At 44.9% G+C, this 25994-nt stretch overlaps 1 protein-coding gene across 5 annotated transcripts in view; it reads left to right on the plus strand.

The window, feature by feature from the left end:
* RAPGEF5 (Rap guanine nucleotide exchange factor 5) overlaps positions 1-11499 on the plus strand; it is a 418760-nt gene extending 407261 nt beyond the window's left edge. For all 5 annotated transcript variants that reach the window (XM_074340846.2, XM_074340847.2, XM_074340845.2 and 2 more), the window contains 2 exons: positions 4374-4428; positions 7418-11499. In XM_074340846.2, the coding sequence (XP_074196947.2) occupies positions 4374-4428; positions 7418-7536 (174 nt within the window). In that variant the 3' untranslated portion in view covers positions 7537-11499. The remainder of the gene's footprint in view (positions 1-4373; positions 4429-7417) is intronic.
* Positions 11500-25994: the final 14495 nt, after the last annotated feature.

Below are 25994 nucleotides of genomic sequence, written 5' to 3' on the forward strand. Positions count from 1 at the left end.
GGAAAGGACCACCCTTTTATCAGCCTGTGGACAAATGGTGCCATTGTGGAGAGAGCAGCTCTGACAGTGCCCTCCCTGCTCTCAAGAAAGGAGCCCCTTTCTTACCAGTTACTGGAATGCCTCTTCCTGAATTATTTCCAGGACATTCCCAGGGGCTTTGTCAGGCAGGGGGCTCCTCCTAGCCCTTCTGACCAGCCTTCTTCTCTTAGGGCAGAGGAGGAGTTGCCTATAAGAATTGAGCAAGTACAAAACAGGAGTGCTCCAAAGAGACCCGGCTGACAATGAGAAGAATGGGTTTCTGACAGCTGAACTTTAGTCATAGATGAGATTGTCCTTCGTGATTAAAAATGATACCAGTGACCCCTGTCCATAGATCTTGACCTTTGAGTGACCTTTTCAGTAACCGTAACGGATTTGTGTGAACTCTTTCAGGAACTGACCCCTGGTTCCCTGTGAGAGTGGGTCAGGCATTTGAGAAAAGGTTGAGTGAGGCGGGGGCTGCAGACCATGGCCAAAGAACAGTATAAACTGATGAGTCCAAATGAGGTTTGGCATCTGACCTTTGCCTCATGAGTGCCCTGCTCTAATCATCAGGATAGCTTGCCACACATAGTATGCAGCCGCCCAGAGCCAGTGTACAACGTGAAAATCCAAGCACCTAGAATCTGGAAGACAGACATCTTGGAATATCTTGCCATAGGTCCATTTTAATCACTCAAGGACAATCACTTTATGGCTAGTTATTTTTAAAGTGAATATGTCTCTCTCTGTGCTAAGTATTTGGGAATCAGAGCTCAGTTATTTCAGATACTACAGTCAAACCAACACAGCCAGAAATGGATATTTAAAGTGTTGGGGTTTTTGTACTTATGCTTTAGACATTAGTTCTGGGTCGCTGTGTAATGTTCTAAAGATCACAGGGTTCTGATTTGTAACCAAAGGCTGTGGGCACTGACATTCTAGTTTCTAGGCAGGTTAACCTCCAGTGTTTGGTATAAATGAAATGATTGCATGAATATGAAACCTTTGGTCAATGATTACTTCAAATCCTGGCCAATACATCCAGTTAAGAACACTAACTAAGCTTTGGAAAATATGTGTGAAGACGTGGGATGAAGTGTGTCACACCAAGCAGAGTCACGTACAGAGGCCTAGCAACTTTCCCACTGACTAACCAGAGGGGACACGGGAGAACAATTGTAATCTTTACAAGCTGACCCTTGTCCATTGTTAAGGGAAGACTGATGGTTGGCCTTTTCTCCAAAGTGAACCAGTTGTTTGGTTAAGTTCATTGTGTTGTTTCCCCTCGGATAGCGCTGCTAGAGTGAGAAAACAATTCGATAAAGGCACAAATGGGAAAGAGCGGTGGAAAGATCCTTACATCCTTCTCTTTCTCATTCTGACCGGCATCTCTGGTCTTCCCCTGCTTTCTCTAACAATCCAGTGAAAGTCTTTTTCTGCCAGCTAATGTAGTCTAGGGTCTTGCTTTCATATGTGCCAACACTTCAAACTAACCATTGGAGCTGAAACAAAGAAAATCTAACTTTTGAGTACTTTTATTAGGGTCGATAATTAGCTGTACCCTTAATTCTTTAAGAAAGTTTAAGGAAATAGCATGGCATTAATAAGTAATATTCTATTTTAAATTTTAAATGCCTGACGAAAACTTTTTAAAAGAGACACCTAGAAGATTGGTACCGTTCGTTATACATAGACGCAGCGTGCCCCTAGCACGCACAGGCACCCATCAGACACTTGCTAGCACGTCATTTCTAAAGAGCGCAGATTTTGTGTTATCAGTGTGTTCCTGGTCCTCACAACAGATGGCGCTTAAGATACAGCACACCTCATGCTGACCCCCCTCCTTGCACAGAGAAGACAGGGAGAAGTTAGAATTATCTAGAAGGACAAAAACCTCTTTTAGATTGTACATAGCCCTACATTATACTTTGATGAGGAGAATGAAACTGAATTTCCTAGTGGAGTCAGTATTTTCAAGTAACGTTTCTTAGCAAAGGATAGGGTTTCACTTAAGCTAAAACAGGATCATTTTTCTCGATAATGAACCAATAGAATGTAACTGAATTAACTTGTGAGGAGCCAATTTCTCACGATGGATATTAGCTTAAGCCAGCCAGCCGATAATTCAGTGTATTATCTTTATCTGGCTGATACAGGCCAACACATTAAGTCAGACGACATGAGGACCCAGGAGCCTTCATTGGGTCTAATAAGATTTCCATCATTCCTTATGCTGCCTCAGCAATTCTCCATGTTTCAGTCTCAAACTATAAAATAATAAAGAAACGAATGCTTCCCCTTTTCTTTATCCCTCAATGTTAAGAGCATCATCTTTTACTGTATCTTCCTCTCTCCCCCTTCGGAAAACCTAAACGTGAGGATCAGGACTCAGGTTTCAATGCCGTATTCAGCACTGAGCCTTGCGTCAGCTCGAGCCTGGCATGAGCTACGCAAATGGCACATGATAGAAATCAATGTGACGCCATAGCTTAAAACAATGAGGGAACTGTCGTGGGAATAGTGGTAAATTTGGGGAAGGAAATTTAACAATACATTCACAGACATGAGTCAGGTCTCATTTCCTTTACAAATGCAGCTTGATCTACTGTTGTAATCACTGTCCGATTTAATTTCCCACTATTGAGGAGAAATACAGGAGAAATACAGCTGTGAGAACAATTTAATAAGTAGGTCATATTCAAATACAGTTTCTGTAGTTCTGCCAGTTTTAAGTAGAATAAAAAACTATTTTAGTATTAACATTCTTTTAGCAATAATACCATGATTCCCCGAAAATGAGACCTAGCCGGACAATCAGCTCTAATGCGTCTTTTGGGCCAAAAATTAATTTAAGACCTGGTCTTATTTTACTATAAGACCAGGTATAATATAATATAATATAATATAATATAATATAATATAATATAATATAATACCAGGTTTTATATTAATTTTTGCTCCAAAAGATGCATTAGAGCTGATGGTCTGGCTAGGTCTTATTTTTGGGGAAACACAGTAATTTACTGAGAGTTTGCTGTGTATGGATGGGTCTCTGTTTGGTGTGTATCACGGGACATGAAAGATGCTGACTCACTTGGGGAAGTTTGAAGCACCAGATAATGAACAATGTTGATTCTTGAATAATAAGATGATATTTGGATTTTGATATGAAACAAATCAGGGAGTCACTGCAGATTTTCCAGAGGACTAGAACATGATGACAACAGTGTTTGGAGATTATTCTAGCAACTGTGTAGGGAGAACTGAAGTGGAGAATGGTCTTGCCCTAAACGCTATCTTTCCTTCAACATGTAAACTTGAAAATGGTAGCACTTAGAAGACAGTAGCAGGTACCTAAGTATGAGGTTATAGGATCTTGTCAAAAGCAGCTGCGAGTTTAAGAAGGCTTTTGCCTGGAGATCAGTGAGAACTTTAAAGAAATAAATTAAAGTAGAATACTGAAGACTGTAGCAGGGAATGTAAATCATAAGCAGAAAACCATCTATGTGAAAATATTGAAGTTTTAGAAAATGTTTGTCATTCATGACTAGCTCACTTCCTGTCACCATTTGAGGTACTTGAGTCTTTGATTCCACAAAAACTTACCTCCATTCAGCAAGTGTGTGTAAGTCAACGTGTATGACACATGCACAGCCCTCCACGTTTCCCCGAAAATAAGACCTAGCCAGACCATCAGCTCTAATGCATCTTTTGGAGCAAAAATTCATATAAGACCCGGTCTTATTTTATATTATAATACATTATATTATATTATATCATATCATATCATATCATATCAGACCCAGTTTATATTGAAATAAGACTGGGTCTTATATTAATTTTTGCTCCAAAAGATGCATTAGAGCTGATTGGCTAGGTCTTATTTTCGGGGAAACACAGTACCTGGTCTAGAGGAGGAGAAAAGTTGTACAGCAGTTACAACACAAAGCCCGTATATACTGTACAAAGATCAGTGAGAACGTTGAGAATGCAGCCTCCCAAGTTCAGAAGAGAGATCTCACAAAGGCTTTATGGAGCGAAGGTGAAAAATCCCCTGAATTGAAAAGCCTAAGCAAATTCAGACAGGTAGACTGGGGGTTGGAGGGCTGCATTTCTTTACAGTATGTTTCCCGCAGCTCCGTTAGAATCTGTGCACCTGGGCTTGGGAGCCACTGTTTCTACAGACAAGGACTAAATACTCTTTTGTAATCCAAGGTCAATATTAATTAAAGTTAAGTCCAGCTCCAAATTATACCCAAGGGTGTAACTATCCTTCAATCCGAGCAGGCACACTATTTCACCAGCACCCTACATGACCCTTCCACTGATATGTTTCCTGCTTTGCCTTCTAGCATATGATTGCAGACACTGTCCGAACCCTGAGACACTGCAGGACCAACCAGTTTGGTGAGTAATTGAAGTCGGCGTGGAATGTAAATTTACCATGTGCTGGTACAGACTGTGACCGTGTCACAAGTATTTGGTGGCAATAAATTTAAATAGATTGTAACGTGCAATATGCATTTTAGATGTATAGACTATATTCTCTGTTTCATCATTGTGTGTTTGGGATGCAGAGGACAAGCTAGAATAGATTTTTATCATCTCATAGCAGCAAGTTTACACTGTACAGTTTGACTTTGGACAATCAGAAGCTCCCCACTCCCACCCGACCCAGAAAGTCTTGTTTGCTTGCCCATTGACGCAGAATTACCAGTGGGTTTATCAGGGGTGACCTGGTCCCTAACCCCCTTGCTTAGCGCCTTCCTGGAATAGGAATAGAGTTTGTAAAAGTGCCTAACACAGCCTTCCAGAATCTTTCCTCCTCTCCAACAAAAACTTCCTGCCTGGAGCTGCCTTTCACTGAAAAAGTATTTTTCGGAGCACTTTTGCAGACTCCCCACTGATACAAGTGCATGTAAGAATATTTGTTCCTTTTTAAATCTCAGGCATCATTTACATTATGTTTAAATCATGTTGAAACATTGCAGGAAGGAAGGAAATCAACTTGATTGAATTCAAGAAACTTTCACACAGGCAGTGGCATCCTAACACCAGTATTGCTGATTGGTGAACAGAGATTATTAATCCTGGGTGTACAGAGCAGAGGAGACTGCTCTGCCATTGTTCAGATAGAGTCGGCCTGACTTCCTGGTCCATATCCTTCCTTTGCCTTCTGCAAATTCTGTAGATACAAAGCGCAATTTTTAAAAAATAGAAAGTTGAAGTCAGTAATTATAATTCAATCAAAGGTGACCACTGAGTAAAACTTAATTTGTTGAATAATGCATCCTCATTGTAAAGCAATTTTTTCAACAATACAGAATATATATAAAGTGGAAAAATCAAAACCCCACTTCCTAAGGATAGGTATTAAGAATCGGTTTACTCTCTGAGCTGGTCTTGGCTGACCATATTGTCCCCCAACAAAGCAACTGAACTTCCGCATAAATTACAAAGTTTCTCTTTGAAAAGGAGAATTATAAACTTAGGATCTAATTTTCTACATATTCCATTTGATAGGGGCTTATATAATTCTCCATTAAGTACCCCAGTACAGTGCTGTTATAATAGAACCGGTGATAACATTGTTATGGAGATTCATTCAAATGTGCAAGCATAATGTTGCTGATAAGTTCTCCCATCCTTCTTTGCTTCCCAAGCATTTACGCATACTCAGCTAATTCTAAGGAGTCAGTCTCACTTGACCGAGGGACTCTGGTTTGTATGTGCTGCAAATGGGGACAGGAAGTTATACCGGCTTGGTTGGCCTTGACCCTGTCTTGAACCTCCCATCACCAGAGAGTAAATCTGCATAAAACAAAGGAGAAATCTAATAAGCATTGGGCCTGTTTGTGTTCTGTATGTCTGTTATCTTTAAAATTCGGGTTTGGGACCAATTATCTTAATTAAGTTTATAGGGCATAGTAAACAAATGTGAGCATTTGAGCTAAAATAATGTTAAGCCACTTATAAAGTCCACGCAAGTGTCAGTTGTCATGGTTGGAACCATTCATTCTATCACCTTTTTAAGGCCAATAATTTAACAACTAAATTATCTTTGTAGCATCGTGTGTTCTAAACCAGTATTTACTAAACCAAGAGCAGTCTCTCAGTGTCTTTCAGAGAAGGTGTTCTAGAATGACACCATTTTTTGGTCACTTTCAAACAAGTGGGATGGTAAAAACTTTTAACTCCTGGTGCTTTTATTTTTTTAAACCAGGAAGCCTCGTTTCTATTAAGAATCATAAGCCAACCATGACACACAAGCCTTATGTCGGTGTGGAATTATAAAATGCATTGTCATAGAAGAGGGAAAAACGGCTTTTTACCACGAGAAAAAATTGCTGCATTAAAATGCTCAGCCTCCTGCAGGCCCCTTCCTTCGCAGAACTCCTCTCAATCCCTGCTTCTCCTATCTGGAATTCCAGGAAGCAAGAGGATGTGATGTCACCATCACTCACATTTACATTGTCTCTCTATAGTGCAGTTCAGATAATCTCCTGGTGCCTTGAGGTTTTGGGGTTTTTGTGGGGGGGATTTTGTTTGTTTTTGACTCTGGGAAGTGGGCTTGCTCCATTGTCCAGGCTGCCTTATCTCTGGTTCCTTATCAAAGCTGTTACCAGCATGGGACTTTTGTGTTCACAGTACACTAACACCTCTTGTGGTCCTTTGGTTTCGTAACCACCCTGGATCTGGGAATGGAAAGTCTTGTCCTTAACCAGGCGGACATTAGCCCATCCGATCCGAGACTTTCAGAACCTGCTTTGCCTGTTAACCATACCTTCAGTTCAGTTCTGTGATATCTGTTCATTCAATTGGTCCTTTCATATTTTATTTTTATTTTTTTCAAAAAATAAGGACACCAAAGGATGATACGAAGTCTATGGAAAATAAAAAAAGAACTACTGTATCCCTGTACTCACCAGATTAGCAGTGGTTTCTGACAGCTCCAGACTGAGATATAAAAGCCAGTGAAAGCCATCTAAACAGGCAATTGCTGTGACATGGGACCTCAGACCATGGACTTGGGAGCCAGATGGCTTGGGGTCCAGTCCTGTTTTCTGCCTCTTACTTGCTGTGTGTCTGTGCTGTTTCTCATTCTGTAGAGGGGGATAATTACATAATCGCTAATGCTATGGAATATTAGGCAATAAATGCTGTATAAGTGTTGGTTAAAGAATACCTTGCCAGTCTAAGGACCTGACCCGAGAAACCTAGTCTGAGCTGAAAAAGCAACTCTGTTGTTGGGAGAAAGATTATCTCTTCTGTGATTCTAACTGATGAGAAGTCTGCCTGGTAGATTTACTCCAAGCCTTAATGTTGGGTTTTACCGGTATTTAGAAATAGCATTACTGCTCTCATAAAACTGCCTTTTTTTCCCTCCAAAAATTAGGAGGTGACATGTCTCCAAAAGAGCACCAAGAGTTGAAATCCTACGTTCATCATCTGTACGTCATCGATAGCCAGCAGGCCCTGTTTGAGCTCTCACACAGGATCGAGCCTCGGGTGTGAGCCCCGCCACCACCGCCTCACGTCCCCTGTAACTGCCGCACTTTGAGCTACGGGAATGTCAATGCCAAGCACGTCACTTTCCTGTGAGAAAAGAAGTTGCTGAGTTTTATCAGTAAATCACAAGACATACCCAGGAAAGCCAACCAAAGCGTGCTCAGGAAGTGACGTGAGCCACCTGAGACGGGGAGAGGCCTCTCCTCGCTCGCAGAAGCAGGAGACAGAAGATTCAGAAGGCTTCTTGAAATGGAGAGGTCTGGTTTCTTGCGTTGACATTGTTGATCCCATCCAGTTTTCAATTTGAGCTGTGCCGGCGTCAAGACAAGAGAACATGTATTATTATACAGTGATCAGATACGTCAGGAAGAGTGTACATGAACAGGGAGATTTTCTCTGCCTGGGTTGATACGCTGTCAAGTAGCTTGTTTGAACACCTGAAGACAGTGATGGCATCTCTAGATTTCCAGGGAGGAGTGGTCTCTGTTTATACAAACTGTGACATCACCAAAATGTATACGGGGCGTGTGTCTAGGGAGTTAGTGGGGACCAGCAGCTGACATCCACGCTCTGATTTCCAAAAGGGAAATGTCAAGGCATGCATTTCATTGCATCTACAATCACTTATGGATGTCCGCTTGCAGGTGAAATTCTTTTCTGCACAACTGATTTGCAACTATAGGCAAGTTAGATTAAGTTGCTTTGCCAATAAGGAAAAATAGCAATCTTTAGGAAATTGACTCATTCTTTAATTTCCAGGGTGTCACCTCCTACTGGGAACAATATGATTTTTGAAAGAACACAGTGCCTGACATATAGGCATTTTGTAGCTGTTTATTGAGGTGGCAGAGTCACAAAGGTCTGCTGTCTTGTGCCTAATGATGCCCTAGTGTTTTGCATGCCTCCGGCAGGCTCCTTGCCCACAGCAGCCAATCCAGGGAGGGTAAATGGGATTGGACATGCAAAGCACTCGGCACTCCCTGGGGAAGAGTACAGTGTTAAGATCGTGCTGATTGCCCATCTTACAGCAAATGAGAAGCACCCCAAAATATCCAGATGTTTGATTTATGTTAGACACTTACAAGTCCTATAGTTCACCTCCCAACCAAGACAGAGACTCTTTCTGTAATTTGTCTTTTTTTTTCCAGAGTCTTTTAAGTCTTTTTTTAATGCCCATTTTTATAGGTTAGGGCTCCTCCAGTAAATAAGACTCTTGCTAGTTCCAAGAATTGGTTAGAGTTCCTTCAACCTTCAAATGAAAAAAAAAAAAAAATCTTCTGGGATACAACAAGCATACCCACCCCTGCCAGCTAGATACTTGTCACGTTGCTAAAATACAAGGGCCCAACTTCAGGTGTCAGGTCCATTCTTTTTTCCACACATGTGAAAATCCTGGTGCACTTCTCACCGTTCCCACCTGCTCGTCTCTCAGGTGCGCTCTCAGAACTGCTCCCTTTGGTCTCATCAGCACCCCATTCCTGAGCTGTGTCCAATGCTTTCTGACACCCTGATAGCAGTGCTGTTTCCTGGGCTCAGGAGTCACACTGAGCTTGAGAAATCACTGGTGGAAGGATCCATGGGAAGAAGATTTTTGGTAGGACTTTCAGAGAGATTCAGTCTGTCCCAGCTTGTAAAAAAACCTCAGTCCTGAAAACTAACAGAATCTTAGAGAAAGGCACCCTCCAGGGCTGGTCCACTCACAGAAATGCCCCAGGCTGCTGGGAATGGAACGAGACCCACTGGAGGAGACCAGCGCCATCTGAACCGGGGCAGACAGATGTCTCGCACGTCTGCTCAAACACTGGAGAAGCTCTCCCCTTGGCGATTACTGAGGCTGGAGTGGGCTTACAGCACACGCATACTTTTCCCTCATGCTGGGCCGGTCTATTCATGTCAGGCCACTTTTGACAGTCTTCATATTTTACAACTTACATTTTTATTCACGTCAGATCTAGTGTTCCATCTACAGCTATTTCAGTTGTTCCAATGAAGAACTATTTCAGCATAGCACCTGCAGCTTAGCCCTCAATTCAGATATGTACACAGCCAAACAAATCCACACATGCATCAGGTTTAAACACATTTTGGTGGTGTCAGGAGAGTACTCGCGTGGCCTGGGTGGAAACAGGCTGGGGAGAAAATGGTGCTTGCCCACGGTTTCCTCCAGTTGTGGTCAGGTGGCTCTCAGGGCGGCAAAGGGAAGGGAGGATCACATTTAGTTTAGATTTGCTTTTCCATACCCGTCTTCTGAGTGTCAAAATCTCCAAATCTTTCTGAAATTTAATGACTGTCTCCCAGACGTTTCCCAGGGTGCAGCTCCCTGAAATTTCAGAAACTGAGAAGCCGTGAATCCGGAATTAAAGAATTCAACGCAAAATTGTGGAAGCCATTTAGCTCAACATGAAGCTCTTTCTAACAAATCTGCACTGTCCAAGAGCGAGCAGGCCACTGCGGGACTTAGCTCCTGTAACACGGAGGAGCCGATTCCTTCTGCAAATATTTGCCAAGGTCTCTTTGGAATAGGTTTTGTTCTGGCTAGAAGGGTGGACTGGAAGATATCTAAGCTCCTTTTCAGTTTTCTTAGATTTTTATGATCGCATAAAATCTGCATTCACGCTGAAAATCTGTAATCTGCCACCTTCACTGGCAAGTGGTACACAGGTACTTCTAAGTGCGTTCTTTTTGCTACAGCAGAACTCTCAAGACAGCCCTGCGGGTCTGTGGATTCATCAGCATCCCAGCCAAACAGCCTTGCTGAGTAGGTAGCACAGCACAAGCTCCTGTAGGCAAAATCGTAACCTTTCCGAATGTGTGTTTTCTATACACATTTGCATATGCTCCAAAGACTACCATGTGTGACATTCACTCTTCGTTATCATCTGTACAATTGCCAAATGGTTGTAGTCATAAATATTATGGCCTGCATCCACTGTATCCTAGTATCATTAATTGTGTTTAGAATAAATTCATTTTCCTGGATCCATAGACAAGTCAGGTGGAGCGTACATTGACCTCAGAAGCATGAGGATAAAGTAAAAACCCACCCCTCCCAGTTAGAAGGGAGAAGATGTCTCACTAAGGCCTACCTGCCTCCGAGTGGGAGAAACAATTGCGTGAAAGAGAGGGTGCCAGTGACTTCAGGTCCCCAGGGCTGGGCTTTCCCTGCTGTCGCAGTCCCAGCCACCACGTACCCCACAAATCCCAAACTTCCTGTTTCTAAATGGCATGACGACTCCAAGCTTCTCAGAAACTAGGCAAACACATGAAAATGAGGGGACGATCAGGTGCGCTGCAGTTATCGAACATGGAGTTTCTTTTAATGCTTCAAACATGTCCTTAAAATTTCAGCCTGCTCCTTAATGAGTGGGCCATTGTGCTTCAAACTAGTAGGGGAACACCGTTTTTAAAAATTGCCAAAAAGTTAAATGAAAATGTACTGCTGTATAAAGCAAAGCTGTATATAGTAAACATTTTCTAGCAGAGTACTATTTATTTGCATAGCTTATTTATTGTATTCGTATTACACTGTTATTAAATACTGGGATGAAATCGATGACCTGAAGCAAGGACTCTTGCCTTTTAATGTATCATTCATTAGGACTGCTGTGACATTGTCAGCTTGCATTAACAATTAGAAGATAGAAAACCCGCAATCAGGGTGTCTACCTAACTTCTCAGGGACTACACTTTGTAGTTTTCCACCATTATAAGAGCTGGTAAATATGAAACATTGGTTGAATTACCAGAATTGCCATTAACAGTGTTTTCTTTCTCTGATTTCATGCTTTCTGCTTCTGTACATATGACTGTGCTGTGTATTTATCGAAGCTAGTGAGCAATAATTTATATGTAAAAATGGCCAAGCAATGTAAGGTGAGAACTGATATAAGACACTGTCACCTTATCTTGTATTTTCAAGTGTTTTTTTAAAACTGATTTTCCAAATATAAGATTATGTTCAAGATACTATTCATGCCTCATAGCTTCTTGCTTTGTCTGTGATGTGTGTGGGCTGCGTCGCCTGTGTGCCGGCAGCACATTCTGCTCAGTTGTTTGGAACTCAGAAGTCCCTTGTTCACTGAGAGAGCTGCCGTACAAGTAGATGAAGTGATCCTCACACAGCCTGTAGGCACTGAAATCACGCTGCCATGGAGTCATTGGAAATCGCAGCAGTGTTCTCACATCCTAGGATGTGGAGAATCCATCGACGCCCGTCATCACCTCACTCCGCTGGAATAGGACCAGGGGTGCTCCCTTCTTACCCACCCAAATCCTGGGGGAGACTCGACGTCCTGGTGGTAATGGCCTGGGCCTAGAATGGAGGCCCGACAGCGTGAGAGCCACAGGGATGGTAAAGCAGAGGGGTAGCTCTGGGGAAACGGGGAGACAAGGTATATACACACCATGGTAGACTATCGTTCACAATCCTGCCCGTCCCTCCCTAAGGAGGATTATGCATCCTGCCCGTTGATGTCAGACAGGGCCTCTGGCCTGTGGTAATCTCTCCCTGCAAGAGGATTAGGCGTCTTACCACCTTGAACTCAGGAGTGGCCAAATATCTTGCTCTGTCCAATTGAAAAAAGGGGAGAAGTGACCTGTGCGGCTTGTAAACTGAAGCTTTACGAGGGGCCCTGTGCCTGCCGTGTCTCCTGCTACGACCTGCAGTGTTCCAGGTAAACGCGTCTCCATCCAGCTGGGTCTCCATCCACCTGGTGAAGGACGTATAACTTGAGTAAGAAATTAAACATCGTCCTTAGAAGCCTCTGAGATGGGGGGATGGGAGGTTACCTCAGCAGAATTTAGCCTAAGCCGACTAGTAAATAGTCTTGCAGGATGCTTTTTTCTTGATAAACTGCCCTTTCAAAGCCTCAGCCCACGTGGGCAATAGGATTGGCTTTACCTCGTACCTAATGGATGAAGCTACCCATTGTCCTGCATCCGAAGGGCTTGTTTCTATATGGGAAAAGGTAAAGAAGGCCAGAAGATGATTTTCTTGGGCTTTTCATCACCAGGAAGTGGCACTTCTGTGAAACAAGGGAAAATGGGAAGAGGGAATGTAGGGGTCATTACCTCTAAGACGTGGGGAGGAGAGCAAAGAGGACCACTGATCTCTTACCACCTTGTCCTGGTCCCATAGTCACTACCCCTGTGGGGACAGGCCTGGAAGCTGGAGCAATGCCGGAGAGGAAGGGAGAATGGAAGACCCAGGCTCCATCTTCAGAAAGGAATAGGGGAAGAAAGAAATTCCTATGGCTCAGGACACGAGGATTTTCTTCATGGGGATCGCCCATGCTGGGAAGATGAGGGCTCCTGCCGATTCAGAAGCCGGTTCTTGTTCAAATTTGCAAACCCCAAAGGTACTTGCTTGTCCTGGCCCTGGTGCACTAACCACAAAATCGTATTTCAGAGACTGAGAGCTCCCCATCAGATCCAGTTCATCTTCCAGGTCTTCTGGATTTCCGGCGAGCTGCTTGTGTATTTGTTTTTCCATTCACGACTTAATACAAGTAAGGTTCCTAAAGCTTGGGACATGCTACTCTTTAGTAAAGTGTTCCTGGTCCTGAAAGCAGCACAAATCCCTCTCACCTGACAGAGAAGCAAACCGTTCTGTGGTGCACCCAATGGGCAGGGCAGACATACCATCATTATCACTGGGTCCCAGGGCTGTGTGGGTGCAGGGCTCCTGCGCTCGCTGGGCTCCTGGATACACGAGCCGAGATCCCTGCTCTGGCCACACTCAGAGCTGAGTCAGGCCACAACTCTCGGTTCGGTTTCCCTCATGGTGACACGGCGTTTGCTCAGGAAGACCTGGGCCTGCTCCTCGGCCCTACTGTGGCTCCTAATTGGGCATCCCTCCCCTTGAGCTAGTGGAGATCTTTCAGAGGCTGGTTTAGGATTGCCTACGGTCAGCTCTCAGGGCATTTCTGCCTCAAGGTCACCTCAGGCCTCACGAGGGCACGCCCATAGTAAGCTCTGCAGACACCTTCAAAATCCATTGCTGCAGCCCAGCCTGGAGGTGAAGGCACTGCCTGATCCTCCTTGTGTGGCCCTTGCACTCCAGGGTGAAGCCAGGGCAGGGGGAGGGTGGGAACTGTTCCAAGCCCTTCCCAGCTGCCTAACCACTCACCATTTATTTTCTGCTAAAACAACACCACAGTGCGGATCTTCTCAGCAGGCCCCCTAGGAAGAGAAGAACAAGTCTCCTTTTTGTGGACCCCCCACCAATGTCTTGGGCTATTTCTAACATCTCCAGGCTTTCGACAGGGAAGGGGGAGGGTGGGAAAGCAGGCACTGCTGACTGGATGTTTCTTCTCCCAGGAAGATTCTCAGGCAGTCCCAGCGTGGAGCCCCGTGTGCCTGAGATGCTACCGTGGGAAGTGGTATTGAGCCCTCCTCTCCTTACCGCCCCGTTCCTACTCACAGATATTTGGAGGTTCCCAAGTTGCCTGTGTGGTTAAAGGCTGTAATGTCTCGTTAGAACAAGTCGCAACAGCAATTAGCCCGCATGGCACACGTAAGGCAGTGGCAAGATCTTTCCCCAATTCTGTGGCATGGTGGCTCTCAGGTGTCTCCTAACTCAGAAGCCTCCTCTCTGCAGGAGAGTCTCCTACGGGGAGTGATGCCACCAACCCAGCCACGTCCACACCAGGGGAACTATCTCGACTCCCTACCCAACACCACTAGCTCATCAAGTCTCTACCAGCTGTACCATCCCCCCACCCCTGCCTGAGTCCAAACCCTTTCTGTCCATTACTTCAATAATTACAGTAACCTGCCATTTAATCTCTCTACCTCTTGTCTAAATTTCCCCCCATATAATCTCCAAACTGCTCTCAAAAACATTTTTTTTTCCCTAAAACACAAATCTGATCGTGTTTTTCCCAGCTCAAAAATCAGTTCATTGCCTGAAGTATAATGAGCTCTTCCCCCACAGAAATGTGCACACAGACCTAAAACCAACTAGTAATTTGGTCATCCGAGGAGAGCTGTGCTAGGAGACCTTTGAGATCCTTCCAGCCCCTGGCTGTTAGGAAAGCTGGTGCAGATCTGTGATTGCTAGAGCTAATTACTTTTGGGTTTTTTTGTTTTTTTTAAGGAAGTGACTTGGCTGCTGTGGGAAATAAGAACTGTTCATGCTCCTTTGTATTCAATTGACCTGGGCTGGGCCTCAAGCTGGAAGGGAAAAGGCAGTGGGAGGAAGCCGGAAAGGAGCGCCTGGCCCCTTCCCTGTCCTGTGCCCAGTGCTGACTCCACAGTTCTACCAGGGATGAATGCCTGCAATAAACAACCAAATAAAGGCCCTGAAATCAATGCAGCATGGCCTGCCTCTGAGTACCAAGCTACTGCCTCCCGAAGGTAAGGCGGATGCAGAGAAGGAGTAAACTGTGCCCTGCTGTCACTGTATTCCCAGCCCCCCCAGCCCTCTGGCCCTCCTATGCCCTCTCTCCCAGGCTCTCTGCCTGGACCCAGCACTGAGATCTGGCCAGTCTTTTCTTTACCCTCCTCCACCCCTGGAGATGTTGTGCATGAGACCCCTTTCCTACCTCCCAAGCCAGCACATCCACTCCCAAGCCCTCCTGGGTGACCGCACACTGAACCCCTTATCCCTATCTGAATTCCCATAGCAGGTCCCACCCATGACTCTTTGGGGAACCACCCTGCATTGTCTTGCCTCCCATCCAGCAGCGGCTGCCTGGAGAGTGAGAAGCAGGGTTAACTATAGTCTCTGCAGCCAGACTGCCAGGTTCAAAACAGGCTCAGACATTTAAGAGTTGGAAGAATTGGCAAAATTTTCCACCTTAATACTAGTTGTTGTTTCTGCATCTCATAAAATGAGGGTTGAAAATGCCCCCTATCTCACAAGGTTCTATGAGAAATAACATGAGAAAATGCATGTAAAGTGCTTAGTACAATGTCTAGTACATAGTCGGTACTCAAATGATAACTATTAATGATGATAATAATGATGGTGATGATGATTAATGCTGGATGCATGCTAGAAGATTTGCACCCACATTTCTGCTCTACTGTAGGCAAGTTATCTCTGTCTCTCTCTCTGTCTCTCTCTCTGTCTCTCTCTGTCTCTCTCTCTCTCTCTCTCTCTCTCTCTCTCTCTCTCTCTTTCTCTTCCTTGTAAGCTAACATTAATCTACAACAGAATTCATCAACTCCATCTAACATATATTTCTTGAGTACCTACTATGTGCCAGGTACTATTCTAAGTGATAGGAAAACAGACATGAACATGACAAAGATCCCTGCCTTCATGGAGTTTCGATCCAGTTGGACAGTTGGAGAGATAGAAAATAAACAAGACAGATAAGTAAAATACATAGTAGTACCCGAGATGATAAGAAGTTTCTAAAAAGAAAAAAGCTAAAACAGAAAAGGGGATTGGAGAGTGTCGGGAAGGTAAGTGAAATGTTACATAGGGTATCCAGGGCAGGCCTTTGTTACAGGTTGAATTGTGTCCTCTCAATGCTCACATGTTGAGGTCCTAACCCCCAGGATCTCAGAATGTGACCTGACTTAGAGATAAGGTCTTTACAGAGGTTATCAAGTTAAAATGAAGTCATTACGTTGGGCCCTGCTTTGGTATAACTGGCTTCCTTACAAGAATGGTAAATTTGGAGACCCATACAAGGAGAGCGCCATGCGGGTATGGAGACAGCCATCTACAAGCCCAGGAGAGACGCCTAGAACAGATCCTTCCCTCACAACCCTCAGTAAGAACCAACATCGCCAAAACCTTCATTTCAGACCTCAGCCTCCAGAAGCGTAAGACAATCAATTTCTGTTGTTTTAGCCACCCAGTTTGTGGTACTTTAATATGGCGGTCCTAGAAAACCAATATAGCCTTGCTGAGAGGAATGGAAGGAAGGAGGAGGGCAGCAGCCAACCATGCAAATAGCTGAGGGAAAAGCACCCCAGGCAGAGAGAAGAGAAAGTGCAAAGATCCTGAAGGTGCATCTGGAGTCTAAGACCAACAAAGAGCCTCGTGTGTCTGGAGGCCAGAGATAACACAGCCAGACCACACAGACCCTGGATGTTTCCTCTAACTCAGAGGAGAAACCACTAGAAGGTTTCAAGCAGAGAGATATGTTCTGGTTTGTGTTTCAACAAGATACCCTGGCTGCTGAGTTTTCAACTGACCAAAGAGGGCAAGGCTAGAAGCAGAGCGATCAGTTAAGAAGCTATTTGTATAATCCAAGCACAATACCGTGGTGATTTCACCGGTTGGTGGCAGTGGTTGGTCATGTAGAACAATTCTAGATCTGGAAGGAAGGTCTGACAGCATTATGCTGATGGTCTGAATGTGGGGAAAGAGAAGCGTTAAGGTTAACCCTAGGATTTGGGCTTGAGAAACTGGAATGATGGAATTGTAACTAAATGTTTTGAGAAAGATCGTGGAGGTTTGAAGGGGAATGTCAAGGACTCAGTTTGGGGTGTATAAAGTTTGAAATGACCGCTAGACATGGCCTGGAGCCCTCAGGAGTTTCTTTACATCAGATCTAGCTTGTATGCTAGATATGCTGGACCTTCAACCCCACCCACATCTTGGATTTTCACCAGGGTCAAAGGTGAAAGTTAGGCACTGTGGAGAATGAATATGTGCTTTTGGTTGACTCAAGCTAAGTAATGATCCTTCATACTTCTAGGTCAGTGTTCCAAGCATTCCCAGAACAGAACCCTTCTAAGTTCCACCAAATGTACATCACCCCACTGGGCAGCACGTCATCAGGTGGGGTCACCAGCTGAGGCTCTTGACACTCTTCTATCAACCACATCTTCAACTTTGACTTCAGAGATTCATCCCGTGGCTGCCTTCTCATTCAGGTTTTTCTTCTCAGAGCAAATCAGAACTGTGAGTTACAGTTTTGTACTCACAGATTCTGGAGGCTGCAATTAGCCAAGATGAAATGCAGTATGCCTAAGACACACGGAGTAATATGCCCTCAAAATGAGCTTTTTAAAGTGATTCCAGACTTGCAATTCAAACTGTCCATTGCACAGCAAGAGACAAACTTTATCCTTTATGGGAAATAACCTTCATTTATCCTCAGAATAATCCTGTGTAAACGGAATTTTTACCTACAAAGTGCTCAGCCCAGCATATGGTGCACATTTGATGTTCAATGAATAATTCATTGACAGAGAGAGGCCTCTACCTCTGCAGTGACCAAAATGTGAGATATTAGCGACATCTGGTGGGCATGTGGTGATCAAGTGCAAAATTTAAGTCTTAAAAGACTGTTCTTGAGGCCCCGCTAAACCACAGGACACAATGGGGCATTGTTAGAAGCTGGTGGCAGAGTGAGAGCCAATGGCTTGGCTGCTCTGCCTTACTGGGTCACCGTCCAGTGGTTCTTGTTCTTTGTTTTTACAATACAATGTAGAGGGGTTTTTGTTTGTTTGTTTGTTTGTTTGGTTGGTTGGTTTTAATACAGAAATCAAGGGAATGAAAAAGGAGCTGAGCTAGAGAATGTTAACGCTTGAAAGGGTCAGGCAGGCACTGGCATCTGTTGTCTCCTAAGTGGGTGAGGAGGGGGAGAGCCAGGATACTAGGATGCATCGGACAAGTCCTCACTCCTCCCTGCTCCCCCCCCATGACTCTTAGGGGAGAACGAAAATCCCCAGACAGGCTTCCCAGGCACCCTGATCTGACCCCTGCTTCCTTTCCCAGCGTCTCCTCAGGGTACTACTCCCCACCCTCACCCCACTCCCCAAGAGACACACATTGGCTTCACTCCAGCTGAGCTTTCAGGTGTCCTCACTCCCAGACCTTTGGACTATTCATTCCACAACCAATTATTGAGCGAGTCCTCCGTGCACTAGAGGGCGCTGTGACAAGCATGGGAATACATTGGTGAACTAGTCTCATTTCCCTCTTTATTGAGCTCACTGTACTGTAGATGTGGGCTCACCCTGCTCCCATCTCCTCTCTACTTTTCAGTAAGCCACTCTCCCTCATGCCCCAGATCTCTGAACCTCCAGGGAAGATGCCCCAGCCCCTCTGGCCAGCTTGGATGACCCTTTGAGGGGTGCCTATGCCCCCCAGGTTTACCCCTCTCTAGTTAAATCACAGCCCTGTGCACTGCTCGCCTTGCCCTCACCTCCCGACTAGATTCGATGGCTCCTGAGGGACCAGGCTGTCTTTTTGTTTAACCACTGATTTGTCAGTGTTCATCACAAAACCAGGGACATGGCAATTACTCGTATGGTTGTTGGAAGAACTAAGGTAACTGTCACAGACTCAGAAAAATGACACAAAACTACACAGAGAGGTTACAGCAGCAGGACTCCGCCATATTCTCACCATCACAGAGAGAGTCCCCTTGAGGGTGGAGATAACTGGTGACCCTGCCGGATAGGTGAGTCTCTCCAGGAGCTGGGGGCGGGTGAGGGAGGTGCCCCTTGGTCCCTCCCAGTGTTCTGGTGTCTGCCTGTCCAAGGAGCTGGTAGCAATTTCAGCACATTCCTGAGCGCTGATTGCTAAGGTGAATCTAAGTTCACTTTCCCAGAGCAGGTTCCAGGTAAGCCACTCCCAAGGTCTGTGCCAGTAGCAGTCAGTCCAGGGGTCCCTGCACCACCATTGTCAAATTCTTCCTGAAAGCCTCAGAGCACCGTCTCCAGTTCAGAGGAGCTCGTGGGCGACATTGGCTAAGCGGTACTCAGAAACAACACTCTTGCTGATTGGGGGGTGCTGAGAATCCATGCCCTCTGCTCAGCTTTCAACTCCTCACTGTCACCCCTGCAGTCCTGCCAGAGCTAATCACATTGGCCACTCACAGATCCCAGGAGGGCTAAGAATTTCCCTGACTCTTACAGTAGCTTCCCCAACCATTTGTAAGCATCTGGAGCATTCCCAGGTGTGGCCTCACTGGGAAGCCTGTAGCCTGCCAGATTGTAGGGTGGGGGTGGGAGGTGTACAAAGACAGCTTCGTTTCCTTCCCTCCTCCCATCTTTCCTATGAAAGAGTTTTGACTGCAGATCCAGAAGGAAAAGAAAGAAAAATCGTTAGCTTTTCATCCCTCAGTCACTGGTATTTGCCCCCAGTGGTTGCCTCTGGGTTCATTTTGTTCTTTGGCAGGAGCGAGGTTGGGGCCATACTTCTCTGGAAAGGCCAGAGTCAAGATGCTGGGACCAGCCAGTGGCCCTAGAAGAACCCATGTTTTCTGTAGTGCATTGAAATTCCCATTTGCAGGGGGCTGAGCTTCCCCTCAGAATCAGACGTCAATGAAGGCCGGGAACAAAGCACAAATGTAGCTTGGAAGCCAAGAGACGCCCATAAAAATGGAGATAAACGGGCATTTCAGAGCAGCTCAGGCAGTGGGCGTGGGGTATTGCCCCTTCTCTGGCTGGCAGTGCCTGGCCACTTTATCTCCAAACAGTCCTTCCATTTTGGAAATGCCAGGTTGGTTTGGACCCAAGGCTTGATTGTCTCAGGTGGGAATGGGGAGGATTGAAAAGACAAAAGCTTCCCTGTGGATGACAAATGTGGCACTTCCTGCAATCATGCTCCTGCACTAAACCCTCCAGACTTGGAGGGCACTCCGTTTTGAGAGTTTTTATTTATATTTTAAGAAAAGTTCCCAGTCTTAGGATTTTTTAAATGGTGCAAATTCTGGCAATTCAAAGCTGCCTCGATGTTAAAAAAAATAGCGGAATTTTCTCCCACTGTTTCCTCTGCCTTTTGGTTTATTTCAGTCAGTGCTCTGGTAGAGAGATCCCTGGAGTTTGAGTCAGGAAACCTGAGTTCTGGTCCCTGTTCTATGTTCTTCCCAGAAGGGTGACCTTGGGCAAGTCATTTATCCTTTCTGAGCCCATTTTCTAACATTCTGTGACTATGCAGAATCACAGGGAGGGAAGATACACGGCTTGGTTAGTTCACTATGTCGCCGTATGATATCTCTTTTGATTCACTCATTCACTCAGCCGTCAAATATTTATTTCATATGTGCAGGAATCATGACAGGCATGAAAATACAAAGGTGATTAACACACTGTTCCTGCCTGTGAACAGGCAGCCTGCTATGGTAGAATGAGTACTGATTTTCTGAGGGACACAGCCAGGTCCCAGCACTAATTAGCTTGTGAGTTTTGCTAAGTTTCTATTACTTCTCTGAATAGATATATATAATATATCTTCGTCTAGTATATGGGGTTATTATATAAGGTGACCAACCATCCTGATTTGTCTGAGACTGAGAGAGTTTCCTGGAACACAGGACTTTCCAAGCTAAAACCTAGAAAGTTCTAGGCAAAGCAGGATGAGCTGGTCACCTAAATGAGAGATGAGTTGCAATGACACATAGAAAGGGCCTACCTAGCACAATGTCCTGCATCTAATAGCTACTCTGTACATGCAACCCTCCTGTGCGTCCCTGTGCACATGCAGACACATACACAGACACAGACACACACACACACACACACACACACACACACACACTTCATAACACAGTACAGGGAAAAAAATGTGAACAAATAAACATGACACAGCTAAGGCTACACATGGAGATCAGGACGGCTGAGAGGAGCCAGAGAGCAGGAACCTGAGAGTTGGGTACTGATGGGGGAGGAGGATTTTATCAGGTGAGGGGAGACGACTAGGGAGGTGCAGTTTGTAAATGCACAAAAGCTTAAGAGCTTAGAGCACTTACAGGGTGCCCTGTGTGGCTAGAACTAAGCAGGTAAGATGATTCTAAAGGTAGTTTTGATTTGTCTGGGGAAGTCCTTATGTGCAATTCTGAAAGGCTTGGACATCATTTTTTAGGTCTCCAAACACTTTCAAAGATGCATCCTCCTGGTGAAAAAATGTTGAAAACCCACACCTTTCCCAGTATCTGTACTTGTATATACATAGTGCACACTGTGTAAATAAAAGCATGCAAAAAACAGAAATGTTTAAAGGATCAGATAGAAGGTGAATATAAATAGAAGTTCTGTTTTCTTTCTACGCTTCAGTGAATTATCTTGCCTGCTTCCTTGAGTACATGCCTCACTTGAGAGAGCACAGTGGAGAGTCCTAGAGGGGTTTGGATTAAAGCAAAAAACTGACATGATCAGATCTGATTTTTGGAAAACGCCTCTGGCTGCTATAGAAGGGGCTGAAAACAAAGAGGTTGGTAGGAGGTTGTTGTAAAAGTCCAAGCGACAGGTACCAGTGGACTGGACTAAGGTGGCAGCATGGCTATATGGCCAAAGTGATAGATTGGAGAGATATTTAGGAGGTGAAATCAAGAGGACATGTGACTAAGAATGGAGCTATGGAGTTAAATAAATACATGAATGTGTGCAGCTTGAAAGATGTCCACAAGGAGAGATGTTCCCTGGGAACTGCATTAAATTTCACTGATATTTTTGATCCACACGCCAAATGTAATGCAGAGAAACAGTCAGGGCCATATTGTGACTTTCATGGGCCATAGACACTTTGTCTTCACAAACCCCTCCCTTCATTAAAAAACTATATATATATATATATATATATATATATACACACACACACACATAGAGGGTGCCAAAAAATGTATACACATTTTAAGAAAGGAAAAAACTGTATTAAAATTATAATAGTATATACCGATAACAAAAGATGAATACAAGTCATATGTATACATTTTTTTGGCCCGGTATATGTGTGTGTGTGTGTGTCTGTGTGTGTGTCTGTGTATATATATATAATAGATGTATAAAATAATATATTAACATAAATATATGTGAATATTTTATACATATATGAACACATATTTCTCAACTGCATTGGTATAAAGATAAATATAATCCAGGAGTATTATATTCCTTTTTTTCTCCAAATTTAAAAGAAATTAAAATACTTTCCTGGGTCTCTAAAAGTACCATGGGCCTTAGGCACTGCCTGGCCTGCGTGGCCTAAAGAATAAGCCAGCCCTGGAAGCCAGCCAAATTCTGGTTGTGCTGAAATTCCACAGGATCAATATGAGCGTGGAGCGCCATCTAGTGGCTCGCATGCTCTAGTGGCCGCTGAGCCACTTCTGCCCTGCAGAAAAAAATGAATCTGCAAAACCTTCTCTCAGGTGCCAGACCAGCCCCAATGCCTGTTGTTAGTACTTTACTCAGGGCCAGACTGCCCTGGACACTGGGTTTTGAGATTGTCTGATTGGCAGGCAGCCCAAGTGAGACCTCAAGAGCACCATGAGAGCCCAACAGTACCCCGAAATCAGCTGAGAAGAACCAACAGTTTAATCTTTTCATCAAACAGTTTGTTTAATATAGTAGTTATCAACATTTTTGTGCTTGAGACCATACGAAGGAAGGCTAAGTGGACACCAGTTGTAAAAATCAAGTTTTAAAATACTAAAAAATATTGACTTTGCAATAGTCGCTCAGTGCTTCCTGCTTTCGTCTCCACTGAGATTCCTCTGTATCTACAAGGCAAAATTACCCCACATTTGGTAAGTGGCCAGTCTCTCCTTGTAGCCAGCTTGAGATGCCCTCGTACTGGCTGCACGCTGGGGCCTGATCTGTTCTGCAACTTGAGACTCGCTCAGCTGAGCATTCCATCCGACAGATGTCACCAGAATGGCTGCGTCTTCAGAGAAAGGCTTCAGACAAGGCTCAGCTGTGCATCCCGGGGTACAGACTACAGTGGCACACTGGCAAACCACCGCCGATGTACTGTCATCTGCTTCCCAAAGCTAGGATTCAGGAGGTTTCCTTTTCAAAGACATGTATTTATAGAATGTGTTTAATAATAATTGCTACCATACATATTTTGGGGCCCTGAATGGTATCCTCGCCCCCCAAATTCATATGTTGAAGTCCTAACCTGCAGCACCTCAGATCTTATTTGGAAATAGGGTCATTGAAGATGTAATTAGCTGAGATGAGGCTGGATCTCAGTCAGCATTTGATACCATCCTGTTACTATAGCAACATGTACAATTTAACATTGAATTCAAGACATCCCTGTATTTATTTTTTTAAAATCCCTTGGCCATTTTTTTCTATAAGGCAGCCTTCAGCTTCCCACTCAGTTCTTCTACTGCGTCCCTCTTGGAAGCAAAGCAGATTCTTCTCATTTCAGCTCTTCTGTCCCCACCACCAGAGGTTAGCTCTAGACCAAACTCTGCGTACCCCAGTCCGTTTAGGAACTTGCCAGAATGAAAGAGTCTTTCATTTGTTTAGGAGCCGCCTTCAGAAAGACACTTGTGATTATAGATAGCAATTTATTTTCCTGTGTTACAATTACGTTGCCTTTGTAGTCATCCACCATGCATGATCCCCTTTTCAACTACTCCTCTGCTGCTGCCATCCAACATGCTCCGGAACTATCTGGGTGCCCAGGTTCGGATGCCTGGCAGACACACCCAGTCGGACCAGGGCTTTGTTACGTTCTGACTGACTTATCTTTTGTCTCTTTGGCGGGAGCCTCTATCAGTGATGTTGAGGAAAGTCCTTTTCGCGCTGTGATAATGTTGCCTGTGTTTTTTCGTTTGTCTTATTGAATAGCTTTGATTTGCTTTAAGTGAGTATCTTATGAGAGGGTCACTCAACTGGATTGCTTCTGCAGATGACATGCAGCGTTTCACACATCCTGTTTCCTCCTAGAAACAGCTGAGCACATCGAGTAGACATCCCTGCCTTGTGTGGTGGAGCATGGCAGGCGCACACACAGAAATGGGGCTCTGTCTCCTGCAGGCAGGGCAATGACTTTGCCCTCTAGGCCAGGGCATGCACCCAGCGACAAAGCACATGGGCTACCATGGGCCAACTGTGCTTGAGGTGGTTCCAGGACCATCATTATAACTTAAAGGGAGACAGAGTTGATAGAGTACGACCGACTGCTCAAAACTCTGTCCTCACCAGCAATTAGTTCTTGGGCAGGATCTGAAGCAGACAGAGTTCAGCTATGAGCAACCACACAGGTATGTGTGCTAACAAGATTTCAGGGTGGCTGCACGAACATGTGCTCAGAAGGGCCCCTGCTTGCGGTGTCATGCTCTGTGGCTTCCATCTTGAAATTCTTAACATGTTAGTTTTGCATTTGTGTTTTGTAAGTGATGTCCAATGGAACCATGGGGTATGTGCCAGGGACTCGGAGGCTCTTCCAAATTGTGGATTTTGTCTTTTTAGCATGCCTCATAAATTTTTGTTGCAAGCTGGACCTGCTGTATTGGGTAAAAGGAACTGAGGGAAATAGACCATTAGTGTGGGGATTTATGTTTATCTGGCCAGGGGTTGCGCTTTGTTTACTGTTTGCTGTAGCTGTAGGTGTTGGAGGCTGAACCATCCTGTGTGTCCTTGTTTTTTGCTTCCCCTGTTCTTTTTGGATTTCCCCAGAGACTTCTCCAATGTCTTCTGGGATGCACAGTTGTCTCAGTTCTTATAGGAGCCCTAGTGACGTGGAAGGTGACAGTGGAGGGGAGGCGGGCCGTAGTCCTGTGATTAAGTCACAGTCTGTTAGTCTGTGAGCCTGTGCCCCTGGGCTGTGACCTTCACAAGAGCTTCTCAGTTTTATTTCATCTTTGTTTCCCCTTAGGTGAGACAGGAAGGTTAGAGGGGGCTGAGCTGGGTAGCTCCCTTCCCCCAGGTGAATTAGACTCTGGTAAAAGCCCGGCAGGTGAGGCTCTGTGAAACACTCGCTCTGGAGGGCAGGCCTTGTTAAAAAGACCAGAATGCTCTGGGTATAGTCAATGGTGGCTGTTTTTCCCCATCCCCCTTTCTGAAGCAGGAGGGGATTTTTTTTCAGACCTTCACTGTGAGAACCTGGCAGGGCATCTGGAGGTAACTCATTAAAACGTGGGAGCCTCCCTGGAGACTTAACCCTTAAGCTTATCTGCACTGAGCCTCCAGCAACTCGTCCATCACGCTTAGCTTTTCCCACTGTCATCGACTTCCACAGAGGAGGTTTCTACTCCTGTGCATCTTTTCCGGTAAGTTGTGATTCTTTGTGTCCACCTGTTGTCTCTCCAGTTTGCGGGGCGGTGGCCTGTCCTGTGACCTCAGCTCAATGATGGATCTAAGAAGAGTGGTTGATTTTTGGTTTATTCAGCATTTTTGTTGTTGTTGTTATTGTGTGGACGGGACAGACAGCTTCCAAGCTTCCTTACATGCCGCACCGGAAACCGAAGTCCACTAACACAGTGTTTTACATTTCCCTCCAGTTTTAATTATATGGGAAGCAGTGTGGTTGTGGGAAAGAGCATGGGCTTTGGAGACCTGGACTGTTACGTATGCTAGCTGCCGCTCTTCTCCTGACGGCTGCACGTAAAGCCTCATACTCCTGGTGTGGGCCCTGAGCAGCTACACCCTCCATACTCAGGAGCTTGTTAGAAAAGCAGCACCTCAGGCCCCCACCCCAGACTGACTGAATAAGAACCCACGTCATAACAAGGTCCCCGGGCGATTCCTGTGCATGTTAAAAATTTGAAAAGCTCTGACTTAAAGTGACTTCATATCTTTGAGTATTAGTTTATTGC

Source organism: Rhinolophus sinicus, chromosome 4 (assembly GCF_057876585.1).
Source record: "Rhinolophus sinicus isolate RSI-liver-muscle chromosome 4, RSI-T2T, whole genome shotgun sequence".
Lineage (NCBI taxonomy): Eukaryota > Metazoa > Chordata > Mammalia > Chiroptera > Rhinolophidae > Rhinolophus > Rhinolophus sinicus.